This window comes from Schistocerca nitens, chromosome 9 (assembly GCF_023898315.1).
Source record: "Schistocerca nitens isolate TAMUIC-IGC-003100 chromosome 9, iqSchNite1.1, whole genome shotgun sequence".
Taxonomy (NCBI): Eukaryota; Metazoa; Arthropoda; class Insecta; order Orthoptera; family Acrididae; genus Schistocerca; species Schistocerca nitens.
In genome coordinates, this window is record NC_064622.1 from 55199161 (window position 1) to 55225176 (window position 26016).

Below are 26016 nucleotides of genomic sequence, written 5' to 3' on the forward strand. Positions count from 1 at the left end.
CAATTCATTTAGTGCTCTGCAGGTCTGTTGATTCACTTGGGCATGGGTTGAGCAGTTGACGGTAGCATCTACTCACTAAACGTGCCTCTTTAATACAGGAACACTGCAACAAGGTCAACCTCCATCATTGAACTCACTGATTTTGCTTGGTGAGAAATGGAAGTAGACCTTCGTTTCAGTGGACAATTTCTATTATTTTTTTATTTTATGCAAAATATAGAGCCATGATGGAAACTGCTGAAATGGATGCAAATGGGCCATTGTGTAACCAGTTAAGTGTATTAGAGCATGGAGAGAACATACAGCTATGCACACCACTACTAATGGATCCATACAGATATCTTCAGGTCACCAATAACACTGCTTGTCTTTTCAGTGGAACATACAGTGTGACTCAGGTATAAGAAACAAATGCGTGGTGCTAAGAAAATTTCAGAGCAGCCACCTGCAGAAAATTTGCAACTTTTGGACTTTATATGACAAAAACCTTGATCAAACATTGGAGTAAGAAATGATAATTTCTGGCTTTTATCAGTTGTCCAGTATCTAGTGTTATAGTATTTGAATTGGCAAGAAAGCTTCTGACACTCCACTCTTTGTCAGACATCAGCAAAAACACCCTGTGGGTGCGTTAGTGTCACTAGAACCAGTGACTGGGGTTAGGAGTGGACCCTTATTCTAGGACAGAGCACATTGGTGTTTAGCTGTACACAATTTAATTTCAGAATTATTTTCAAAGAAGTACACGAATTTACATAGATTAGATTGCGACATGACAATGTCAGGAGAGTTGTCAAGGTAACACATTACGTCCTGTTTAGCAGAAATAACCCTGAACACAACAATATCAAATTTAAATAGAGGGTTGTCTACAAGATTATTCTTACTACTACTACTACTACTACTACTACTACTACTACTCTGAATTTGGCCAATATTACAACAAATCCAGTTCTAAGTTTGGTACTATGTAGGAAGACAATCAAGTCTACGGAGGATGGTTAGTTTTTGTGACAAGATGAGCAAAAGATTACTCAAGGTTGTTCGAGTTCACAGTAGATACAAGCTGGTGAACCAACAAGTTTAAGCCTCTGCCAGTGGCAATTACCTTCTAGCTGCGATGTGCTGTCGGCTGCATGGCTGCTCTCACCCTCTGAAAATCCTATAAAAAGCTATCAAAATCTTTGCTGAATTTATCAGCTGTGACTGTCCTATATTTCTCGTTAGGCGAGAAAACATGCCCTCATCCCTAGTTTGGAAAATATAATGATATACATGTGCATAGATTGTGTAGCGTGTATACTTCAATGCCCTCTCAGTTCTCGTAAGAACAATTAACTACGTGGCTGTTTCGTTTCTCCGCTATCGGAGCTCAACGAGTCTTAAGCTATTTTCTAGCTAAATGTCAGCCAAAATGAATGCAGTGTTCACATAAAATTCCTCTTTTGGCGTCATACAGAATGTGATGCACCCTGTTTTACACTTGGTGCTGGTTCATAGGAGAGTCCTCCAAATTTTCGGTCTTGTGTCTTTCGTAGCAAACTGTCCCCCACCTGTGTCCTTTCATGCTTCACGTCACAACTTTTTCAAACCAATGGGATCGTTCCTTTCATCTTGTGGAAACTACCTCTGCCAATCGCAAAGGGCCTACCTTTAAACTGCGTCGAAATATCGCCCCTTTCTACTCCTTCAGAGTTTTTCAGCCAATCGGACACTTTGTGCCTGCTCCTGACACCTAAAGGTACACGCATACATCACGAGTGTACCACGAGCATTTCACATGTTCGGCTTCACTTGTCTGTTTGAACCCATCTGGAAATTCCCCAACGCGTTTTTCTAAAGAATTTCTCCATCGCAAGCAGTGCCAGCCCGCTACTTGTTCTCCTCGATGTATCACCTGGTGCATTCGTTGTCCCTCTCACCACGGTTCACCAACCCCCTTTTAGAACCATCCCGTCGTACTCGGGCCGTGACGGCCCAACTCTCGTCTGCCCCCTAACTAAAACGTTTTCTCCGGCAGCTTTTTTCACCTTTTGCTCATTGACAAGCAGGATTTGGGTTCAGTGTGTTAATACTGTCAAATTGAGTGTCATCCCTTTGCGTTACATACTGTACATTTTGATAAGCAAATCTGCTCATTATCACCGAAGTATGTCAGGTGATATATTCCTCTACTTATTACGACACAAAAAATCTCTCATGTAAGGTGCGAAATTGACATTCATTCAATCTGCCACCTTACAAGCTGTTGATAAATAATACACAATATTCATTAGCTGCCATTTGGAACAACAGGATTCTCAGTCACACCAAATGAAATAATGCACACTATGGTGTTATAATTCCATGACAAATAATCCACCGAACGAGGTGGCGCAGTGGTTAGCACACTGGACTCGCGTTCGGGAGGACGACGGTTCAATCCCACGTCCAGTCATCCTGATTTAGGTTTTCTGTGATTTCCTAAATCGCTCCAGGCAAATGCTGGGATGGTTTCTTTGAAAGGGCACGGCCGACTTCCTTCCCTGATCCGACGAGACCGATGACCTCGCAGTTTGGTCTCTTCCCACAAACAACCAAACAAATGATCCATGAGTTTTGTTGTACATTTCAGACCTATAGAGAATGCAGGAGAATTAATTCTCATTCCAAGACTGAAGTAGTCTATAATCACCTTACCATGATAATTGTAGCTCATCATGCTGCTGTTGAGGTAGTGTTTAGCCAGTATGACATGCTGCAACCAAAAACTCCAAAGTAATCCCCCTTCTGTTTCTCTTTAGTTAACTACAGAAAGGCTCAATATTCTGACCTAGGGTGGAATTAATAATGACTCCACTTCTTAAGCCACGGGAGGACCATGCTAGTCCCTAGTTGTTATTGCCAATTGTGTAGAAAATATGCTAGAGCAGATGACGATCTCCAATCTTGTTTAGATTTTATAGTTCGGATCTTCCATAAGTCACTTTCATTGTGGGATTAGAGGATAAAGGACGTATTCCTAGAAAAGAGGCATCTGGTAATTTTTTAAAATATTAAAACATCATATAATGCTACCAGCAGACTCAGCATTATCTGTCAGTTGCTTGAATCGAAATTCTGTCTTCATCATCATCTTGTTGTTATGTGATCATTCCTAACAGATAAAGACCATCTTGACTGTTCATGGAGGTTGCGTGTCACATACTGGTGTGTGATTCAATCACCGACCACATTACAGTTGGGTCAACAATCTCAGTGACCAATTGATTGTGCTGATTGCAGAATCCTGAAATCCTGGGTGGTGAAGACCGTTCTTGTGCAGAAATGGGAGATAGTGGCGTTGTTAACCAATTGTTATTCTGCCCTAATGTGTTACTGTAACAGGTTTTATATTCCTTAATCTTCATTTTATAGATTGCTTTGTTTCTGTTACACATTGTGGAGCTTGCATGAGGGCTTTATATTTTTTGTACTAGTGTTCTCACACAAGAGACCAAATACCTTTTTGTTGTTGTTGTTGTTGTTGTTGTTCTTGTTGTTGTGGTCTTCAGTCCTGAGACTGGTTTGATGCAGCTCTCCATGGTAATCTATCCTGTGCAAGCTCCTTCATCTCCCAGTACCTAATGCAACCTACATCCTTCTGAATCTGCTTAGTGTACTCAGCACTACATTTCGAAAGCTTCTATTCTCTTCTTGTCCAAACTATTTATTGTCCACGTTTCACTTCCATACATAGCTACACTCCGTACAAATACTTTCAGAAACGACTTCCTGACACTTAAATCTATACTCGATGTTGACAAATTTCTCTTCTTCAGAAACACTTTCCTTGCCATTGCCAGTCTACATTTTATATCCTCTCTACTTCGACCATCATCAGTTATTTTGCTCCCCAAATAGCAGAACTCCTTTACTACTTTAAATGTCTCCATTTCCTAATCTAATTCCCTCAGCATCACCCGACTTAATTCGACTACATTCCATTATCCTTGTTTTGCTTTTGTTGATGTTCATCTTATATCTTGCAATTACAATGTCATCGGCGAACCTCAAAGTTTTTATTTCTTCTCCCTGAATTTTAATACCTATCTGAATTTTTCTTTTGTTTCCTTTACTGCTTGCTCAATATACAGATTGAATAACATCGGGGAGAGGCTACAACCCTGTCTCACTCCTTTCCCAACCACTGCTTCCCTTTCATGCCCCTCGACTCTTATAACTGCCATATGGTTTCTGTACAAATTGTAAATAGCCTTTCGCTGCTTGTATTTTACCCCTGCCACCTTTAGAATTTGAAAGAGAGTATTCCAGTCAACATTGTCAAAAGCTTTCTCTAAGTCTACAAATGCTAGACACGTAGGTTTGCCTTTCCTTAATCTTTCTTCTAAGATAAGTCGTAAGGTCTGTATTGCCTCACATGTTCCAGCATTTCTATGGAATCCAAACTGATCTTCCCCGAGGTCGGCTGCTACCAGCTTTTCCATTCGTCTGTAAATAATTCGTGTTAGTATTTTGCAGCTGTGACTTATTAAACTGATAGTTCGGTAATTTTCACATCTGTCAACACCTGCTTTCTTTGGGATTGGAATTATTATATTCTTCTTGACGTCTGAGGGTATTTCACCTGCCTCATACATCTTGCTCACCAGATGGAAGAGTTTTGTCAGGACTAGCTCTCCCAAGGACGTCAGCAGTTCTAATGGAATGTTGTCTACTCCTGGGGCCTTGTTTCGACTCAGGTCTTTCAGTGCTCTGTCAAACTCTTCACACAGTATCGTATCTCCCATTTCATTTTCATCTACATCCTCTTCCATTTCCATAATATTGTCCTCAAGTACATCGCCTTTGTATAGACCCTCTATATACTCCTTCCTCCTTTCTGCTTTTCCCTCTTTGCTTAGAACCGGGTTTCCATCTGAGCTCTTGATATTCATACAAGTGGCTTTTTTTTTTCTCTTTTTTTTTTTTCAAAGGTCTCTTTAATTTTCCTGTAGGCTGTATCTATCTTACCCCTAGTGAGATAATTCTCCACATCCTTGCATATGTCCTCTAGCCATCCCTGCTTAGCCATTTTGCACTTCCTGTCGATCTCATTTTTGAGACGTTTGTATTCCTTTTTGCCTGCTTCATTTACTGCATTTTTATATTTTCTCCTTTCATGAATTAAATTCAGTATTTCTTCTGTTACCCAAGGATTTCTACTAGCCCTCGTCTTTTTACCTACTTCATCCTCTGCTGCCTTCACTACTTCATCCCTCAGAGCTACCCATTCGTCTTCTACTGTATTTCTTTCCCCCATTCCTGTCAGTTGTTCCCTTATGCTCTCCCTGAAACTCTGTACAATCTCTGGTTTAGTCAGTTTATCCAGGTCCCATCTCCTTAAATTCCCACCTTTTTGCAATTTCTTCAGTTTTAATCTACAGTTAATAACCAATAGATTGTGGTCAGAGTCCACATCTGCCCCTGGAAATGTCCTACAATTTAAAACCTGGTTCCTAAATCTCTGTCTTACCATTATATAATCTATCTGATACCTATTAGTATCTCCAGGATTCTTCCAGGTATACAATCTTCTTTTATGATTCTTGAACCAAGTGTTAGCTATGATTAAGTTATGCTCTGTGCAAAATTCTAACAGACGGCTTCCTATTTCATTTCTTAGCCCCAATCCATATTCACCTACTACATTTCCTTCTCTCCCTTTTCCTACTGTCTAATTCCAGTCACCCATGACTATTAAATTTTTGTCTCCCTTCACTAACTGAATAATTTCTTTTATCTCATCATACATTTCTTCAATTTCTTCGTCATCTGCAGAGCTAGTTGGCATATAAACTTGTACTACTGTAGTAGGCATGGGCTTCGTGTCTATCTTGGCCACAATAATACGTTCACTATGCTGTTTGTAGTAGCTTACCCGCACTCCTATTTTTTTTATTCATTATTAAACCTACTCCTGCATACCCGCTATTTGATTTTGTTTTATAACCCTGTATTCACCTGACCAGAAGTCTTGTTCCCCCTGCCACCGAATTTCACTAATTCCCACTATATCTGACTTTAACCTATCCGTTTCCCTTTTTAAATTTTCTAACCTACCTGCCCGATTAAGGGATCTGACATTCCACACTCCGATCCGTAGTATGCCAGTTTTCTTTCTCATGATACCGACGTCCTCTTGAGTACTCTCCACCCGGAGATCTGAATGGGGGACTATTTAACCTCCGGAATATTTTACCCAAGAGGAAGCCATCATCATTTAACCGTACAGTAAAGCTGCATGCCCTCGGGAAAAATTACGGCTGTAGTTTCCCCTTGCTTTCAGCCGTTTGCAGTACCAGCACAGCAAGGCCGTTTTGGTTAGTGTTGCAAGGCCAGATCAGTCAATCATCCAGACTGTTGCCCCTGCAACTACTGAAAAGGCTGCTGCCCCTCTTCAGGAACCACACGTTTGTTTGGCCTCTCAACAGATACCCCTCCGTTGTGGTTGCACCTACGGTACGGCTATCCGTATCGTTGAGGCACGCAAGCCGCCCCACCAACGGCAAGGTCCATCGTTCATGGGGGGAGGTAAATACCTTTTAGCAGAAAGATTATTTAGATTGTGTGATTTTTAGTGAAAATTGTATCAACAGTAAAGTCAGCTGTATTTAAGGAGAAAAATAGTCTGGTGTGCTATTTGGCACTTGGAAGGAAAACGGGATTTAAAAGATGCAGTAAAAAGTCATTATGTACTGCCTTCTAAATATTGTTCGTGTTTATGTATGTATATATTTCCTTGATCAAAAGAATGTTGATGTTTTGAGAAGTCTCTTTTACCTATTCTTTCAGTTCTTAGCTGCGTGAAGAATTTAGCATATGGCCTTTGTCTAGAACATACACTATAAATTTTGTTTTAGCTATTTATAAACTTGCTATCATAGCTAGTTCCTTAATGTTACCATACCCTTACTGTTTGTAAGAATGGTCTCTCTCAACCACACTGCAAACAGACAGTAGTGGACTAGGCAACATACAGTGTTCTGTATCTTGTGAAGACACAACAAATTGATAGTGACAGTCCCTTCCTTTTTGCAGTGTCCCATTGATATCAATTGTATACAACACTCTGAATACATGCAATTTTGGTGCTAACATGTAAACAGAAACAACCAGTACAGGAATGATATCAAAGGGTGCTGTAGTATACTCATTGCCACAAGTGGTTGATTGACTATATACTTTCTTTATTTTACAGTTGGTGATTTACACACGCTGGGGTGATATTAATCATAAAGACAGGGGAAGCAGTAATTTTTTTCAACATCTTGCACACATTACAAATGCCACATTTTTGTGATCACATGGTTGTTTTAAAGTTCCTACAGGACAATGCACTTGGTTTACATTCATAAAAGATTCTCTCATCGCACAGATTGACAGTAAATCAAGTGTGACACATCATTTCACCAAGTATTGGCAAGGATAGTTGATGATGTACAATGGAATGTATCTAGAAGCTAAGCTGCAACCACTGTGCTGCATTCTATGTGATCTTGACAACCAACAAGCTGTCTGTCCACTTTAATGGCCACCAACAAACTGAGGCCAAGAAACAAGTGGGCAACCCTGTTTCTGAACACGCTGCCAAACATGACATTCTTCACTTCAATGGCTGCTTCACAGCCTGTGCCATATGGAGCCTTCCCACCAACACCAGCTTTTCCGAATTGCAGAAGTGGGAACTCTCCCTGCAATACATCCCACATTCCCGTAACCCTCCTGGCCTCAACTTTCGTTAGTCGCTGTCCTCACCCATCCAACCCCTTCCCAGTCCCATTCCAGCACAACACAGCCATCATTCCACCATCACACTCAGTCTTTTTACTTCTCTCCTTTTCTGCTACTGCCCCCCCCCCTCCCACATCTCCCCAGCCCTCTGTCTAACCTGCAGCACTTCACTGTCTGCCACCCCCACCATACCACCCACCTTCCCCACCCCAGCCTCCTCCTTATCCCCACCCACTCGCCATTCCCATAATGCACTGGTGCTGCTGCTCGCAGTGTGGTTTCAGTAGCCTGAGACTGGTCGCGCGCACTGGTGTGTGTGTGTGTGTGTGTGTGTGTGTGTGTGTGTGTGTGTGTGTGTGTGGTTGATGAAGGTCTTAATGGCCAAAAGCTTTATTTATTTGTTACAGTCTTTTTGTTGTGCCTATCTCCAACTTAGCATCTCTGCTATAAGGTGAGTAGCAACTTTTCTTTTCATAATATTCTTTCCATATTGTTGTTTCACATATCCAAGTGTTCATAAAAATTACAACAGGCAGTAAGAGTCACTAAAATAAATCTTAAATTGGTTAGCACAGTGTACCAGGACAAGCGATTAAGACAGCGGAAAGGCAATGCACATATAGGCACAACTACACCTTCAATTGCTTGATCAGCAGTCTTTTACAGCAAGCTTAGTTGAAACACCTGACAAAATCAATGTGAAAGCTACTACACAAATTCACTTTATTGCCACTAAGGACATAAGCATGTCAGTGAGTATTTAGGTAGCAGAAGTACTGGTCTTTAGCAATTGGGGCTTTCATATGAGGTTTTGATTCACACTGGACACATTGTTAGGGCTGTGATACATGTGTGCAGCAAATGGATACTACAGGGATGGTTGTAACACATAGGCTTTCAAGAAACTTTTCATTTTCTGTCAAGTACAATTACTATTTTGTTTGAAACTGTGAAGTTACAAGATGTTAACATACACAATACGATTGTGTGATTGTCTAAATAGTGCAGAGTAGTAAATAAATAAGCACACTTTAAGGTTTTCCTTCTTGGCCTCTGTTGCCTCTTTTTTATCTATTTACAATGTCTTTTGCCTGCCTATTTTACTGATTTATAATGCATACACTTCCGGGAACTGTTTATAAGTTATAAGGGGACTACACCTACCTGTTATCACCGATTTTGTCCAGACTTATGATATATGAAGGGCGTGACCAGAAATGGAAATAACAGAAGTGGAAGCTGCAGATGGCCAAGAGTTTAGAAAACGCAATTTCACATGGGATGGATGAGCATGAGCAATTTATGTTAGTGTAGTTTCCATGCTATGGTTAGTGCAACGGAAAGAGTACAGAACTGTAATCTGAGGGTTGTGGGGTTGAGTCCCTATGCGGATATTTTTATCTTTTTTCTTTACTTTCAACTTTAATATTACTTACACCAAAATAAACTGAAATAATGCTCAATATATTGTATTTATTAATATTTTCATGAAAGATGTGAAGAGGAAAGGTGAAGGAAAATTTGGGATTGAAAACACTTTCCTAGCAGGGATCATAATTAAGGTGCACTTGTCTCTGTATTCTGTTAGCTTAATTTTGACTTTTGAGCAGATTCTGTGGCTCCATGCAAGAAATAGGTTCTCAGTGCAGGTAAAACTGGCCCATCAGCCATTGTGGACAATGGCTACAGCTAACAGGTGAATGAATGGGCTCCATTCATTCACCTGTTAGCTCTCAACCAAGTAACATCAATTTTTTGAGAATGCTGTGAGAATACTGTGAAAAATATTGAACTGACCAAAAATGTCAGATAGTATAAGTGAAAATATTAAAGTCCCAGGAACACTGGTAGAAGAACAGAAGCAACATGATGCTAGCATCCACAGCAAAGCACAGAAGCAATGACTGGAAACAGCTTAACTTAAATCTTTTGGCCAAAAATAATCTAATCACATCAGGAAGTTGTGCAGTAATAACCAAAGAATACATTCACACTGGAAGCTAAATACACAAGAAAGTAGCAGAAGTTTTATCTGAGAACACTTTTGGGTGGGATGAGGAGTTGATTCGATTTGAAGAAGTCAACAAATGAGGTGTATATGAAGAAATGAAGGGTGACTCTTCATCAGGTCATGGCTAAAAACCATTTGAAAGCAAATGAAACAAGATCCAGATTTTGTTCCACTCGATTACATGGTACTGAAGGTTAATCCTGAAAAAACAGGTCCAAAGTAGAATTTGAAGAGTCTGCAAACAAAAGGAGCACGCTAATTGAAGATGGAAATAAGATGTAAAGACATTTGAAAACAACTCATCAAAAACAATGGTATCCAGAAAGGGAAAACATAACACAATTAATATCTTGACATATGATTCCTTCATAGAAGTGCTGAGTTACAACCAACAAGTAGCCACAAGGAACTTACAACAGTGGCCTCTTGCTACTATGAGTCAAATGCCAAATTTGGAATTCAAAGCCTTGGAAATGTAGGTTAGAGTGTTCAAATGAAAGTGTAAGTTTTTGTCAGATGAAAATTACAAAATTTATATCATACAGTGAAACTGCCACTACTAAAGAAACACTTGCTGCAGCAGACAAGTTCTGAGTCCTGGTGCAGCTCTTATCCCAAGTTATGACAAGGATTTTGTCATCAACACTGATAAAACACTGGACCACTTAGAGGAAAAAGCAGTTCTTGTGAAACAACAGAATATGAACAAAGTAATCCACTCGTACACAGTGCAGAACACCCTTTCTGGAAAGTTGTTGCCAACAGTGTATGTATGCTTGCAAGAGACTACTGGCTCTTTTGGACCGATCATTCAAGAAACAATGGATGAATACACAGCAAAATATAGGAAAGTCATCAGTACTTCATCAAAATCTATGAAACTTAAAACAGCCTTAGGTAAAATTTTTTGACTGATGTGATGAAGCCATATGTCCAACACTTTTGACAAAACTGAAAATCGCTTGGGAATTAATTGAGAGCTGGTTTTGCTAACATGTTTTTGAATAGAGCCAAATAGATCCTTTAAGAATACTATTAATTGTTCGTCCAAATGTTTACAATTATTACAGAATTTATATTTGTTGTACGTCGGAAGAGCAGTTGAACGGAATGGACAGTGTCTTGAAAGGAAGATATACAGATGAACATCAACAAAAGCGAAATGAGGATAGTGGAATGTAGTAGAATTAAATCGGGTGATGTTGAGGAAATTAGATTAGGAAATGAAACACTTAAAGTAGTAGACTGGTTTTGGTATTTGGAGAGCAAAGTAACTGATGATTGTCAAAGTAGAGAGGATATAAAATGTAGACTGACAATGGCAAGGAAAGCGTTTCTAAAGAAGAGAAATTTGTTAACATCGAGTAGAGATTTAAGTGTCAGGAAGTCATTTCCGAAAGTATTTGTGTGGAGTGTAGCCATGTATGGAAGTGAGATATGGACGATAAATAGTTTAGACAAGAAGAGAATAGATGCTTTCAAAATGTGGTGCTACAGAAGAATGCTGAAGATTAGATGGATAGATCACATAAGTAATGAGGAGGTACTGAATAGAATTGGGGAGGAGAGAAATTTGTGGCACAACTTGACCAGAAGAAGGGGTCAGTTTGTAGGACATCTTCTGAGGCATCAAGAAATCACCAATTTAGTATTGGAGGGCAGTGTGGAGGTTAAAAATCGTAGAGGGAGACCAAGAGATGAATACACTAAGCAGATTCAGAAGGATGTAGGTTGCAGTAGGTACTGGGAGATGAAGAAGCTAGCACAGGATAGAGTAGCTTGAAGAGCTGAATCAAACCAGTCTATGGACTGAAGACCACAACAACAACAACGTCAACAATAGAGTTTAAGTTATGAAACAATTACTGATATCACCCTATAATGAAAGTATTAACTAGGAATAGTCAAAATAAATTAGAAAATCAATTACGTACATAAAACTAAGCACAACATTAGATCTGGTGTTATATTCCTTAAAACGTAGGGCCAACCTTTCTCTTTTATGAAAATGCAGATTATACTCGTGTGCTAATTGTAATTAGTTACAAGTGAAAAAAACGAATTTAAGGAGGCAGATGGCAAAGCAAGAAGGAAGTAAAAATTATCCCAGCTTGCTTCGTCACATCACCCTCTCATTATATTGACCATATGGATATTAGAAATAGCTAAATGAGGCAATTCAATGACCACAAGTGACACCAGAAATTGGGTGTAAAATGTACACAGGCAAAAAAAAATAACTTATTAAAACTGCAGTACACATTTTTTCCCCTCTTCAAATTTATACTTAGGTGAACTGACCATATGAAAATCTCCATACAAAATAATTACATACAGTGTATTATTGAACAATATCACAAAATATCCACAAGTTATACTTTCCTGTTCTCATTCCAGCACTACACAGCCGTCATTCCACAATCACACCCAGTCTTTTTACTTCTCTCTTTTTCCACTAGTCCCCCCTCCCCACTCATCACTCCTCCACGGCCCTCCGCCTAACCTGCAGCACTTCACTGTCCACCATCCCACAATACTATCCCTCCCCCTCCCCTCCCCAGCCTCCTCCTTACCCGCACCCAGTCGCCACTCCTATGATGCACTGGTGTTGCTGCTCAGTATTTTTTTAGTTGCCTGAGACTGCAGTCGTGTGTGTGTGTGTGTGTGTGTGTGTGTGTGTGTGTGTGTGTGTGTGTACGTCTATTGTTGATTAAGGCCTTAATGGCCGAAAGCTTTATTTATTTGTGACAGTCTTTTTGTTGTGCCTATCTGTGACTTAACATCTCCGCTATATGGTGAGTAGCAACTTATTTTTCATAATATTGTTACATTCCATCGTGAATTTTTCATTGTTTAACAATATGGAATGGATAGATTGGTACACATCAGGAGGCACTGAGTTGCAGACAGGCAGACAGACCTTCTGATGAAGGTATATTTAGATATACAGAAACCGTGGTCAAGAATTTCAATAAATCTTTATCCTGCAACTGTTTGGCTGTTATCATTTACCGTGAAGATTTAACAGTTGCTGCTTCAGCCATGTTTAAAATTTTGAAACAAAAATAATTGCAAAGAAAGACTCTGACTGAGCCCATTGACACCTAGGATCATCTCATTCAAGAGAATATAGAATCAGCAGAATAAACTGTGTATTGTCTGTCAACAGTTCCAGTGGCCACAACTTCTAATAATAATGTGTGAAATTAAAAGCATGTTCTCTGCACGATTATTGTTCCTTTGCTTGGTTAGACATTGCTGTCCAACCCGTTGTTTTTATATCATTCCATTTTTAAATTGCATTTATTTTATTTTGCTATATTAAGCCATGGATAAATGTATTCATTAAACCTATAGGAACAAAAATTTCATTTTGTGCTGCTTGAATGGAGGCTGTTCTCCAAATGAAGACACTCTCAACATGAATGTTGCTATTGGGGTATTTTCCATACTCTGTTTAAACTGAAAGTATAATTTTTGCTGTATTATATTTTAGATCACTTTAATCCATTCACATGTTTGTCTCTACAGCTTGAGGCGGAGGCTGGAGCTCCAGTGCAAGAATGTTTGGCACCAACTCTAGACACTACACTACAGAACATCATCTCTAAGCAACCTGCTGTGGCAAAACATCATTGCTTCGCAGATCTCAAGTTAGTATCACCATTATACTTTTGTTAGTATATAACTGACGTTTTGTTCCTATCATTTGACCAATATTCAACAATGCTCATTTTGGTATGCAGGTTGACATGAGTGTTTAAGGAGAGATGGTGGCAGTCATGCACTGATATCCTTGTAAATCTCTCTCTCTCTCATTTTCTGTTCAATCTCACTGAAATTGAGCATACTTACGTTTACGGATACAATAAACTTCAAATAATTTTTACAGATCTTTTAATAAAATGTTAATGTTGTGAGAGAATTTCGAATTTTTTGTTACATTGTTATTTTAAGGTACTCTTTTTCATTATTTACAGACAAATTTGACCATTTTTTTCTATGGTAAAGTAAAGATATCACATATCTACACTAATAAATATACAATTAAGTGCAGTAACTTTTTCGTAATGTATTTGTATCATTTTCTATGATATTTTGGATTTGAACATTTTTTACGGACAAATTTTCCATATGTTATCAACCATAAAACTGTTTGTAATGTCTAGATTAAAATTTTGTTCCACTCAGATATTGCTTCTGTGTAAAAGAATAGGTGTGCCAAATTTAATCAAAATCGTTCCAATAGTTTCTGATATACCTTTTCCTGAAAGGAGAAAATCTTAAGTTGCAGAAAAATCATTTTAAAGTTTGGATGAAATGTTTCAAAAATTTCTTAATCATACCTTTGGCCATAACAATATTCCAGTTCTTCCTCATCATTCTCTGCATCTCTTTTAGCTCCTTTGCGTAGCAATTTTTTCTATGTTCTGTACTGAGGTCTCCACCTTCACGATTTGTGGCTCATCGATGATCCACAGTATCTGCTCAGTGAAGACATTAGGTATAAAGTCCAACTTGCGAAGGCTGTGAGTTATTGCCACATTCCTATCATTAAACACTGCTGCAGCTTCCAAAGCAGAAATTCTCACTGCCAAACTGGAAACAAACACAGTCTTTGATCTCTTCCAAAAAAAAGAGCATTGAAACTTTCATTTGGGTTCTACTTTTTGCCATGCAGACATGTTTCGTTCTGGTGAAGCCAGTGCTCGAAAAGTTGGTTTAATGGCTATTGCAACCCCTTAAGGAAGGTTATTTTTATGGCTGTAACCGTTTGCATGTTCCTTGCTTTTCAGAAATTTGCACCATTCGTTAGAATGTATTCCATGTTGATGTATAGTGTCTGTTGACGAGTAATGAAACCAAATGGCCCATACTGCCTTTCTCATACTATCCAAATCTGTGAGGTTATTTCTAATTGCGGCACCATAGTAGACTTGCAGGCTGTCAGTTCGCTTCTTTGTTAGTCTGTTTTTACCCCCCCCCCCCCCCCATCACCCCCACCCCCAGTGGTTTCCCATCCTCTAGTAGCTTGCCTTTATTATCTTTAACAAGTCTTCTGAGTCGTCCACCCATCCTCTTCTGAATGGAGCCTAAGCACTCCAGTTTTTCAATAGTGCAGTCTTCTCCGTAGGGCTGACTCTCAATTACATTCTTGAAAGCACTTGAGTTTCCATCTGTGTTTATCTTACTCCATACTTCCGCAAAGACATTCCGTCCCATCACTGGAACAGATGAACTTGGAGACAAGCTGATGTTTGCATCTGCAGGTCCGCCTCTAAACTCAACATCAGTTTTACACTTTATATTGGAAATACGGGACTGGCCATAGTTTTTAAATACTTTACTGGGCATAGGCATGTAAAAACGATAAATATATTCAACCAAGCACAAAGAATGACACAATAAATCCAACTTCACTCAGATCCCACTAAACAACACAAAACTTGTTTACAGAGCTCCACAGCCTACTATACCACACTGCTTCAATCACAAAATGGCTCCACAGCTTCCTATACAACACTGCTATGTTGTATGCAAAAATTACAGCCTTCTAAAGCTATATTTTCCATATTCACAGGCAAAACTGAGCAAGGAAATTTTTCCTCTACTGGGTACTGTGAAAAGCATTACACTGCTTATGGTTTTAATTTTTTTTATACCATTTGTAGTTTTAATTCCAAACAAAAGATTTGGGATAATAATCTCAGTTACATTTACTTTTCAAATGAGCAAATAAAAAAGTTTTTTATATTTTTTATGATTTCTGCCACAATCTCCCCTTAAGAAAGGTAATCAAACTAAGCTTGAATATTTATAAAGAAGAATAACTTATTAACTATGAGGGCTTTTCACATGTTTAGGCCAACGCTTGCAGTATCTCACAATGTTTTGCCCTTGCTTGTGGCCATTATCAGTGGATAGCATAATCAGAAACAGCAAGAGTAACACATGTGACACTTGTAGAACCATATTCCAATAAGCCATGCATGAAAGTGAGATTTTTCAGGTGTCATATCTCAGTTTCTATTGATCACAGAGGTGAAGAGTCAAGTGTTTTGGATAGCTATTGATCTTGCGACCATTTGCATACCTATTGGAAGAACAGGCTTACTGTAGCTACCCTAAGTGTAGTGTCAAAATTTTAAACCTTATACACTTCCTCCAGCCCAGGAAAATTGAGCAAATTGGTTGCTTCTTTTGCATTAGGTGTGGTCTTTGGCAGTGAAAACCCATAGGCTGTGTATAAAAGTACCATTTTTTCTGCCTGATTCCTGAGAAACCTCAAGAAACCATTTTTACTCTTTCGAAATAATAATCATAAGCCAGGCATTTTCCGTGAATTATTGTAATCAATGAGCAAAGTACCTGGAAAAAATGTAAAGCAAACGATTTTGTGTTGATCTTATATTATGTGTACTTACTTGTTGTTCAAATGTTTCAAACTATACAGGGTGAGTCATGAGGTTTTCCCTCAGTTGCTGGAGGTTATTCCTAAGGTTATTTGGAACAAAAAATGTAAATAGGGTAATGTGATCAGGTTCACAATTAAGGAGCTACAACAGAGTTCTGAAACATGCCACGGTGTATGGAGCGCTACACTTGTGTTCACAGGACACACGATCAGTCTTAGGTCGACAAGTGCAGTGAGTGGTACATTTGCATAACAACCACTTTGTTGATACTGCAGTCACTGTTTACTGTTATTGTCTCCTGTGTACAGTACACTTTGCAATGCCGTACAAGTTTTCATCACAGGAGTATGGAGAGATGGTGTACATTTTGGGCTTCTGTGACGGTAATGCAAAAGCTGCTGTTGCCGAATATCACCGTCTGTATCCTGATTGTAGAATTTCAAGTGGCAAAACATTGCTAGAAAATGGTACTCTTCCCAGTATTCGTATTCTCTCCAAAATACATTGTGACACTCAAGAAGAGGAAAACATTCTTAATTCAGTAGAGTGCAGTCCTCGTTAAAGTACAAGACTCCTAGCTACCCGATTGAACTTTTCACAATCTAAGGTATGTAGGATTCTTCATGAGAAAGGACTGTATCCTTTTCATGTGCAGAAAGTTCACCATTTAGAGCCACATTTGATTGTGCCAACCGTTTGCACTTTTGTAACTGGTTAAAAAGAAATCGGCAGTGCTATCACTTCATAATGTTCAGTGATGAGGCAACCTCTACAATAGATGGCATCAACAGCATGCATAACATGCATGTCTGGGCAGACGAAAATCTCCATGCCACAGTAGTATCTCGATTTCAACGCAGATTCAGTATCAATGTCTAGTGTGGTCTGTATGACCAATTACTGGGGCCGTTTATTCTCATGGGAAATTTAAATGGACAGATGTACGGTAATATTTTATGAGAAGACTTACCGCAGCTTCTTGAAGATGTTCCTCTGGAAACAAGATGCCACATGTACATCCAACATGATTGGGCACCTGCACACTTCCACCTTGTGGTAACAGCTTATCTTAATCAGCGATTCCCACATCGCTGGATAGGTCGTGGGGGCCCTATCAACTGGCGTGCCAGATCCCCAGATTCAACACCCCTAGATTACTGCATCTGGGGGTGGATGAAAGACATCAAGTACGAAGTTAGGGTGGAAACACGAGAATAATTGATACAATGCATTTTCGATGTCACAAAGTCAATAAGGAATGAGCGGTTTATTCCCATGCGAATCTTTGTCTTCAAATGCAGGGACAAAATTTTGAACACCTGCTTTAAATCCACTGCATTTTTGATAGTGAAATCCTACAATAAAAGTTTTTTTCTGCCATTTTCCTGAGTTTTTCAATTACTGTAGCTCCTTAATTACAGATCTGATCCCATTACTTTATGTACGTTTTTTGTTCCAAATAACCTAAGGAATACCTCCCATCATGACTCACCCTGTATAAATGTGTTGAAGTATATAAATAAACTGTTGAAACTTTATTGAGCTATAGAAGTTGGTCTATATAAGCAGCTTACCCTGCTGAAGCTGGGAAAAGAAGGGAAACAGCAGAAAAATGCTCCTGCCAGAGCACAAATAAGGTGAATATGTTATTCTTTAAAAGAGTCTGACAGAGAAGTGGTGAATTAGCTGCGTCAATCCTCGTTCCACCTTCCTCACTGAAAATGTTGGCGAACAAACATATTCATGCTTTTTTTGTGCTGAAAGAGAATAGCAGAGATACAGTGACGGTGGAAGAGGGGGGAGAAAGTGCCAATGGGAGAGAAAGTGAAGGGATACAGTGATGGTGGGAGAAAAAAATTGGCAGTGAAAAAGTGTGTGTGTGAGGGGGGGAGGTGGGAGAGCGGGGGCAAGGTGGCTGGGGGGGGGGGGGGTGGAGAGAGAGAGAGAGAGAGAGAGAGAGATAGGACAGTATCAGTGGGAGTCAAAGAGAGAGGAGATAGTGTTGGTGAGTGAGAAATACTGGCAGTAAAAGAGAAAGAGAGAGGGATGGAGACAGAAGGCATGGGAGTGAAAGAGAGAGAAGACAGTGGAAATGAAAAATACGGATCAGTGGAGACTGTACATATAGTGCAGGGCCAGCCATGACGTGCCAAACTTCATATGTCCGAGGTATGTGAACCAATACCTGGCCAGCCGTGGCTTTGCCCGTCCTTCTCAGAAGAACTGGGAAGTATGACGTTTCATTGAGTTTTGTGGTGTGGCATTTTTTGGTCGACATAACTGACCAGTTTGGCAGAATCATTCACTATTTGTTCATGGTATGAAGGATGTTCATAGGTCCAGTGTATGTCTGCAAAATAAAGAGACATTCTAGTGATCTACTGTCAGAAGACTTTAAAAATGAATGGGAACAACAGAAGAGAGAGATGAGAATTCCCAGTATATATTATGCAATCGCATAAGCAATGTGTACTGCAAAGGTGCTGTTAAAAGATATTACAGTATCATGCAGAAAGAATTTAAAGATTTAGTTGATAATGAAAGAGCAAAAAATTACACAATCAACAGACATCAAGAAGTACTTTGTGCTAGATTTACAGATATGGAGCGTGTGAAGAAAATGGTAATGAATAGTAAAATTTCTTGACAATTTTTATTTAAGCCAGAGCCATAGTCACGGTAAATTTTTTGAATGATCTGCCACTATTTGACTGTAATAAGTTTTGTTTTATTCTTATAAGATCCACATTTCACCCTTAGGCCATTTTCAAATACAAAAAGTGGAATAAACAACAGGAGTATACCTCACAAAAGCAAGAAAAGGGCGGCCATAGAAAATAGTGTACAGGTACCTTGAATCTTTACCTTACATATATGCCAAAAGAAAGAGGGTATACATATTTTATTAGTACCTCAATAAGTTTTATAACATGGATTCCAGAGATGGTTTATTTATAATTGTCAGTAGTGTGGATCTGAGTCCAGTATCCTAATGAATTTTGGTCCCCTCACCCATTTGGGCTCCCACTTCTTCAGACTAACCCCTCTCCATCATTTTCTCCCCTTCCTTGCCACCCATACCACTGCAACCCCCATCCAGTCTGAATAATGTCTGATGTTCTGTTGACACCACAGCTGTGTCCATATTCCTTCCCCCTCCCCACCATTTCGTAGCCATTGCATTGTGGCTTTCTTGGTTGATTTTGCCGGTGTGAGGGACTTCTGGGAACATTTCCATACTGCTGTTGCTATTTGTAACATTACGTTTTACTACTTGCCTATGTAGTGCACCATGTTTTACATAATTAACTGTATTACAAGGTAAAAACTCAATTATTTGTTGCAAATATAGTACAAGAAGAAACTTCATAATGTTTACATGTGAATTTTAATAGTGGGCCTCTATGACATATTCTATGAACACTGTATGTGCCAATGTGTGCAAAGATAATCTATTGATCACTCAAAATAAACAGTTCAGCTACCTTGTTCCCTAACACACCACAGATTGCATTGTGCGGACTGTGATGCCTCTGAGGTGATCTGTGGAAGATTGTTTCATCTATATCCATGTCAGTTGTTGTTCAGACACAATAATGTGACGCATACCTATTTATTGGGTAGCAGTTCCATATAATAGCTGTACTTCAGAAATGAAAGTCTGCAACATATTTAGTGATTTTAGAGATGTTCTCACTTTTACTAATGACATATCTGGCCTTTATGACCACATAAGCTTTCCTGAGTGTGGCTTGTATTTCACATTAGTCTGATGTCTTTTGACATATAAATAAGGTAAAGAATCATGGTATTTATACAATATTTTTCATGTTTGCTCTGTTTTTGATGTATACTTCCGTCATTTATTGCAGTTTTGTACTTGAAAATGGCCTAAGGCCGAAATGTGGATTCTATAACAATAAAACAAATATAATTACAGTCAAATAGTGACAGCACAGAAAAAAGTAAAACTTCTGTAGTCATACATATGATTCCACTGTCAGTTGCAACAGTTTTTGATGGAACTGAATGAACAATATGAAAATTTTATATATTACTGCAGAGTTGAAGTTATGGAGAGGAAAAAAGTGTAGAAATGAAAATTAGAATATCTGGAATAGATTGCAAACCTCTCATTTTAGGTGGACTTCACTGCGTACAGTAGGACATTGCACAGTGAGAAACAACTTCTTTCTGATTTGATAGGGTAGCATTTAGTAGAAAATTGCGTAGTCAAAGGGACACATTCCAGTTCTGTACACTGATTGGTGTGAGATTTGAAGGATTCATTGGAACCTTGACAGAATTAAAGGGATAGTTTCCTAAACATTTTGAGGGCACTGTCAATCTTATATCTGTTTTTGAGACTGTTTGCCATTTCAATTCAAAGCACCCCTGTGCTTGTGCAGATTTAACCGATTGATCAAGGTAATTCTCATTTGAAGGACAAATCCTTTTAACACTAAAAGTGTCCAGGGCGTCCAGGTAAAGTTTCCATGATGAGGCTGCAAAAGAATATTTCAACCAACATATATATGTGAAAGATGTTTTTTTTCTGTTATGAAACTAAATAAGTCACGATAAACTGGCAACCCATATTTGAACATTCGTGAAACTGATTGTGTCTGTTGGTATGCTGACAGTTTGTATCAGATAAATATTAGATTATATTATGTCTTCATTGCAACGAAGATAACTAAATAATACTGATAATTTTTGTTTGTTTGTGATCTATGCTGTTGCGAAATGTGAAATATAAAACAAAGTTTTTAAGTTTTATTGCAGTGCTATTGCACTGCCATTTAAATATGGTGTGTTCACAGTTTCTCTTCTTCCCACTCCTCACGCTCAGACAGTGTAGTTTGACCTTTGGGGGGGGGGGGGGGGGGGCTGCTGGCCATGTTGAGCGCTTTGGCACTCGTGCTGGGGCATGGCCTATGAGCTGAATTCAGGGCCACCCCTGGTATATAGGGAAAAACAGATGGACTCTCCCAGAATTTTTCAGCTGTTGATGTGCGGTAGAGACAGTGGCAGTGGGGAAGAAAGACAAAAGGAGACAGTGTAAGTGAGAGAGGAGGTGATGGCATAGGGTTATACTGTAAATCAGTGGGAGAAAAAGGAGGCAGAGGGGGGGGGGGGGGGACATATAGACAGTGGCAGTGAGTGTGGGTTGCTTAGTATGAACTGTGCAGAAGGACTGGGTAAAAGGATTTATAATGTTCTATTTCTATGTTGAAAGAATGCCAATATGTTCACATGCCAAAAATTTGGTGAGGAAGGTTGAATGAGCATTGTGGAAGCTGGTTTCCCAGTTTTGTCAGAGTCTTTTAAATAGTAACATAGTCATCATTTTTGTGCTCCAATAGGAGTATTTTTCCACTGTTGAATGTCTGAAACACTTAATTTAAAAAAAAATTGTTAATGTAGATGGAATCTGTTGCCAGAAACATTACTATGACGCTTGTCATGGACAAGACAGTGTCAGTTCCATTATTAGATATTAAAAACTAAAAGCTTCATCAGTCATGCCCGCTAGATTTTTTTGTTTTTCTTTGGCTACCAAGAAGAGATGGAAAAATCAATCAGTAGTTGTTTCTTTGCAAATATTTGGTTCATGATAAGCAGTCGTGCACATGAAGGAAGTAAAACTGTAGGCAAAAACTGGACGGATATGGATTGAGCCAAACAAAGTAGTACATAAATTCACATACTATTAGAATGGATCTTTTATTCTGCAGCAGTGTGTGTGCTGTTTTTGAAACAGTTTAACATATGTCCATTACAGTAAAATTATTTCTTTACTTTTGTTCTTTGTATTCCATTCGCAGATTTGGAACAGGAACTCTCTCTCATCCTTTCAAGCTACGCTCAGTATATTCACATGGGAAACTCAACTCTGATATGGCAGAGGCAACAACATATCAAAATGGTTGGTGCTCTGTGGACTATATATTTTACAGGTTGGTAATACATTTTCTCATATTTCCTCCTCCTTAATGCCAAATAAGCTGTTCAAAAGAATTAGGGAAACACTTTTATCAACACCCAGTAAGTCAAATCTATTTTTATACAGGTGCTACCTGTAGTCTTATTGAATGACTTGAGATCTCTGCTTTCAGTGTGGCCAACAGTGTATATTGGCTGTGTTATGCATTACAGTGGTAGGTGACCCAAAGGAATGAAGCAATTACTCATGTCTCAGTGTTTTCTAGTGAGGTACACTGATGGCAGTTGTCATTTGTGGACATTGTATTCAACCAAGCACATGCAATGCAACATCTTAATGCAGTGCAGGTTGCAAGGGTGGTCTGTTTGATCCAAAAAGGATGGACCTTTGGTCATGTTACTGCAAAGGCCAACACCTAACCATGTGTCATCCATAGGTTGTGGAAACGCTACAGGGAGACAGATCAATATGCAAGATTAGATTAGATTAGATTTACTTTCATTCCAATTGATCCATAGTGAGGAGGTCCTCCAGGATGTGGAACATGTCAGATAAACAACAATACATGAGAAATATTTACAACTAAAACAAATAAGCTAATGTACCATTCCACAGGTCCCAAGTGGAATGATCGTCATTGTTTAATGAACACTAAGAGTCATTTTACAAATACTAATGCACTGAATTTAAAATAAAAAAGTTTTTTATTTATTTATAAGTTAATACAACTACTGCAACACTTATTTACAATGAACACATTACTGCACTGAAATGGTGCCGAAGTTATGTTGTACTTATATACAAATCAGTTGGTTTTACTAAGAAATTCATCAATGGAGTAGAAGGAGTTGGCCACCAATAAATCCTTTAGGCTTCTCTTAAACTGAATTTCATTGGTTGTTAAGCTTTTTGTGGCTGCTGGCAAGTTATTGAAAATGTGTGTTCCTGAATAATGCACACCTTTTTGTACAAGACTAAGTGACTTTAAATCCTTGTGAAGATTATTCTTATTTCTAGTATAGATTCCATGAATTGAGCTGTTAGTTTGAAAAAGTGATATATTTTTAATGACAAATTTCATTAAGGAATAAATATATTGGGAAGCAGTAGTTAGTATCCCTAGTTCCCTAAACAGGCTTCTGCAGGATGTTCTTGAGTTCACACCACATATAACTCTCACTGCACATTTTTGTGCCCAGAAAACTTTAGCTTGGCTTGATGAATTACCCCAAAAAATAATCCCATATGACATTATGGAATGAAAGTAAGCATAGTATGCCAGCTTTTTCATTTTTATATCCCCTATGTCTGACAAAATTCGCATTGCAAACAGAGATTTGTTAAGACGCTTCAGCAGTTCTGTGGTGTGCTCCTCCCAGTTGAATTTATTATCAAGCTGTAATCCCAAGAATTTAACACTGTCCACTTCTTCTATCTTCTTGTCATCGTATGTTAGACATATACTCTTGGGACACCCCTTACAAGTTCTGAACTGCATGTAGTGTGTTTTTTCAAAGTTTAGTGACAAAGAATTGGCTAGGAACCAGTGATTAATGTCCACAAATATTTTATTGGCTGATCTTTCTAAGACTACACTTGATTTGCTATTAATTCAATGTTTGTATCATCGGCAAACAAAACAAACTTGGCATCTGGTAATGTTACTGATGAAAGGTCATTGATACACACAAGAAAAGGTAAAGGCCCCAAAATGGAACCTTGTGGGACCCCATATGTAATTAGTTCCCAGTTGGATGATGCCTGATAACTTGATACATGTCTCTTTCCTAATAACACCCTTTGTTTCCTGTCAGAGATATAAGATTTGAACCATTTTGCAGCATTTCCTGTTATACTATAATATTCTAGTTTACTTAAAAGGATATTGTGATTTACACAGTCAAATGCCTTTGACAGATCACAAAATATACCAGTTGCCTGCAATTTTTTGTCTAATGAATTAAGCACATTTTCACTGTAAGTGTAGATAGCCTTCTCAATATCAGAACCTTTTAGAAATCCAAACTGTGACTTTGACAGTACGTTATTTGAGATAAGATGTTTATAAAGACGACTGTACATTACTTTTTCGAAAATTTTTGAGAATGCTGGCAACAGTGAAATTGGACGGAAATTTGATGCTATTTCTTTATCTCCCAAGTTGGACAAGGTTGCTAGCGCATTAAAACCCCATGTGAAGACTGATACCTGACTGTATCTGCTTTTTGGCGTCGTACAGATACCACCAGAACACTGGAAGAAAATTCCAGAAGAAAGTTTCAAAAGGCCACTGGAGCCAATGAGTCTGATCAGACTGTAATGAAAAGATTACAAGAAAGGACTTTGCGATCCAAATGTCCTGCAAGATTATACTACTTGACACATCATTATCTCACAGTTCACCTTCAGTTCTGCGATTCCCATGTCAACTGGCAACTTCATCACTGACAAAACGTGTTATCCACAGGCAAGTTTAGATATCCTCTGATGACCCAAGGTGATGGCCATGTTAGTGTGCAGAAACTGCATGGTGAGCATTACCTGCCAAATGTTGTCCAGGAAATCAACAAATTTCCAAGTTCTGTGATGATGTGGGGAGGCTTCAGCATTGACAGTCATGCCGATCTTGTCATTGTTCATGGTTGCCTTACAACCAGGCAGTATGTTAAACAGATCCTGTTGGACCATGTGATGGGTGCTGCCTACAATGGTGACCCCGGACATGTTCGTGGTCCTCTTGTCCCACCACAGACTCTCCAAGAATTCTCATGGACCTCATTGAAGAATCAAAATGGATACCAGAGGGTGACGTCTGTAGATTTATACAGAACATGCCATTTATGTTTCAGACAGTGATACACTCTCACAAATGTTATACGTGTCACTGAAGCTCTCAAAGTCCAATGAAAAGTGTACAGGAAGACTGTATGAATGATTATTTCCACTTTGTTTTAGACACCTGTGGACATTTGAGTTCTTTTTATGTAAATGATCAAGGATATAATGACAGGGTGTATACGAACCGGGAGATCCGGGAAAAACCCGGAAATTTTTTCATCCGGGAGAAAACCGGGAAAAACCCGCGAATTTTTTAGAAGTCCAAGAATTTTTCATTGTTTTAGTTTTCAGTTAAATTTTTGTAATTTTGCCTGGTAAGAACCAATACTCTAACAAAGGTTATTACTGTAGTCCACTACTGCAGAATAATACTGCAACAATAAAACATGAACAAGAGAAAAAATAAATAAAAATAAAACTTAAGTTGCCAAGGAAATGCGCCATATACAGCAATAAAACACAGCGTTCATACAAGTGTCTGACAACAACAAAATGTGTCAAAGGCTTTATAAAGACGGTGCTATGCTTCAGAACACCAAATTGCCTCCGATGAGCGTGACGACACAATTGTTTACATTAGATTCATTTGAGCAGTTGCAAGTGGGCTCTTGAACATGTGCAGCTGAGTTGCTTATGAGTAGTACCTTCTCCTGCTTTTGGCCACAGAAGTGTTGCTGTTAGCTGAATAAGCAGTAGCAGCAAGCAGCCAGATGCTGCCTGGAAAAACTTTACTGGCGCGCGCAAGCTGCCAGATTCATGCATGTGCAATAGGCCCTGGTGTAGGAGGTGGTGGGGGTAGGGGTGCCAAATTCATATTTTTGAGGGAAAAAAAACATTATTTCACAAAGCGCCTAGCAACAAGCGTACGTTGGTTATTGATTATTCATGTGATTTTGAAATGCATCCCTGTTGGTTTTTGAACATTTTTTAATGCATGCGTAGTATACGTTATGTCTATGCCAGGGGAATCCATGTTGTATCTAGAAATAAACTTTCCTGCAGACAAAAGCGGACAGGGCCATATGACCTGAGTGGAGTAAAGCCGAACGGGT

General features: G+C 38.9%; 1 protein-coding gene across 3 annotated transcripts in view; it reads left to right on the top strand.

Moving 5' to 3' along the window:
* The window catches only part of LOC126203342 (protein angel homolog 2), a 184639-nt gene that overhangs the window by 129409 nt on the left and 29214 nt on the right, over positions 1 to 26016 (top strand). For all 3 annotated transcript variants that reach the window (XM_049937628.1, XM_049937629.1, XM_049937627.1), the window contains 2 exons: positions 13295 to 13416; positions 22008 to 22139. In XM_049937628.1, coding sequence (XP_049793585.1) covers positions 13295 to 13416; positions 22008 to 22139 — 254 coding nt within the window. The remainder of the gene's footprint in view (positions 1 to 13294; positions 13417 to 22007; positions 22140 to 26016) is intronic.